Here is a 971-nt window from a genome sequence, read left to right as displayed (position 1 = left end):
CCAGCACCGATCATGATGGCGAAGAACATCAAACCCATCATGTTGTGTAGCCATCATATCATATCCATTCGTTCGCTGCACTGTCGTACCAATGATAACAGCAGCCAAAAAGTTAAGACAAAGATCGAGGAAAAGCTGGCCGAGTGAAATGAGAGCCACGTTACGAGATAAGAAGTGCCCCAACTGTTCACCGACATTGGCGATTTGCCGGTTTTTAACCGACTGAGATCAGGCAAGACCTGCCGACTTTCGAGTTGGACTTGTTCTGAGGCGCCTCCATGTATCATCTTGGCAAAACTCTCACAAGTAACTTCCCCTTGCTCGGCCTTCAACACTCTGTACAGCTCCTTTGCCTCAGACATGTCACACTCAATCTCAAACAGCCTCGCCAAGCGATACATTTGCTGAGGTGTGAGGTCACTATCGGGCTCAGTATCCAACAGTTCACATAGTTTATTGGTCAGCTCATCCTCGGTCTGGAAGACTCCACTATCTTCTGAATTGGTGGCGCCCAGAGAGCGTACTGATACCGTTCGGGAAAACCTCGGTACAGGCCGAGAGACCTGCGACTCCTCAGCCTTCTGTTGCTCTTGATAAGCCGTCCAATAATCAAATAGATCTTCCTTCTGGAAGCTCCTATCGACTGAGCCATCGGGTTGATAATGATCAACTGCACCCGAGATGATATCGATGAACCAGTCGGCGACGTTCTCTCCTCTGGGGATGCGAAAACCATGACTAACGAAGTAGTCCTCAACCTGACTAGTTTTACCAATATACACAGTCTTGCCACCCTTGCCGAGTAGTAGGCAATGGGTAAACTGTTTAAAGATAGCGTAGCGTGGTTGGTGGATTACACAAACGACGGTGATACCCAAAGTCCTCATTCTTGCCAAGCACTTAGTAACGGCCATACTGGCAGCAGAATCCAAACCAGAGGTCGGCTCATCTAAGAATAATACACGAGGATA

The 971-nt window shown here is 48.3% G+C and overlaps 1 protein-coding gene across 1 annotated transcript; it reads right to left on the bottom strand.

Annotated features, from left to right (window-relative positions):
* Positions 1 to 214: 214 nt before the first annotated feature.
* On the bottom strand, positions 215 to 914 carry Pmar_PMAR015403 (ATP-binding cassette transporter, putative; the record flags this gene model as incomplete). Its single annotated transcript, XM_002776925.1, has 2 exons — positions 215 to 222; positions 305 to 914. 2 exons carry the CDS (start codon positions 912 to 914, stop codon positions 215 to 217), a joined length of 618 nt encoding a protein of 205 aa, XP_002776971.1.
* Between the last annotated feature and the right edge of the window lie 57 nt (positions 915 to 971).

This window comes from Perkinsus marinus (assembly GCF_000006405.1).
Source record: "Perkinsus marinus ATCC 50983 genomic scaffold scf_1104296952748, whole genome shotgun sequence".
Lineage (NCBI taxonomy): Eukaryota > Perkinsozoa > Perkinsida > Perkinsidae > Perkinsus > Perkinsus marinus.
The sequence above is the reverse complement of the archived record's forward strand: the minus strand, read 5'-3'. Positions and strand labels throughout refer to the sequence as shown.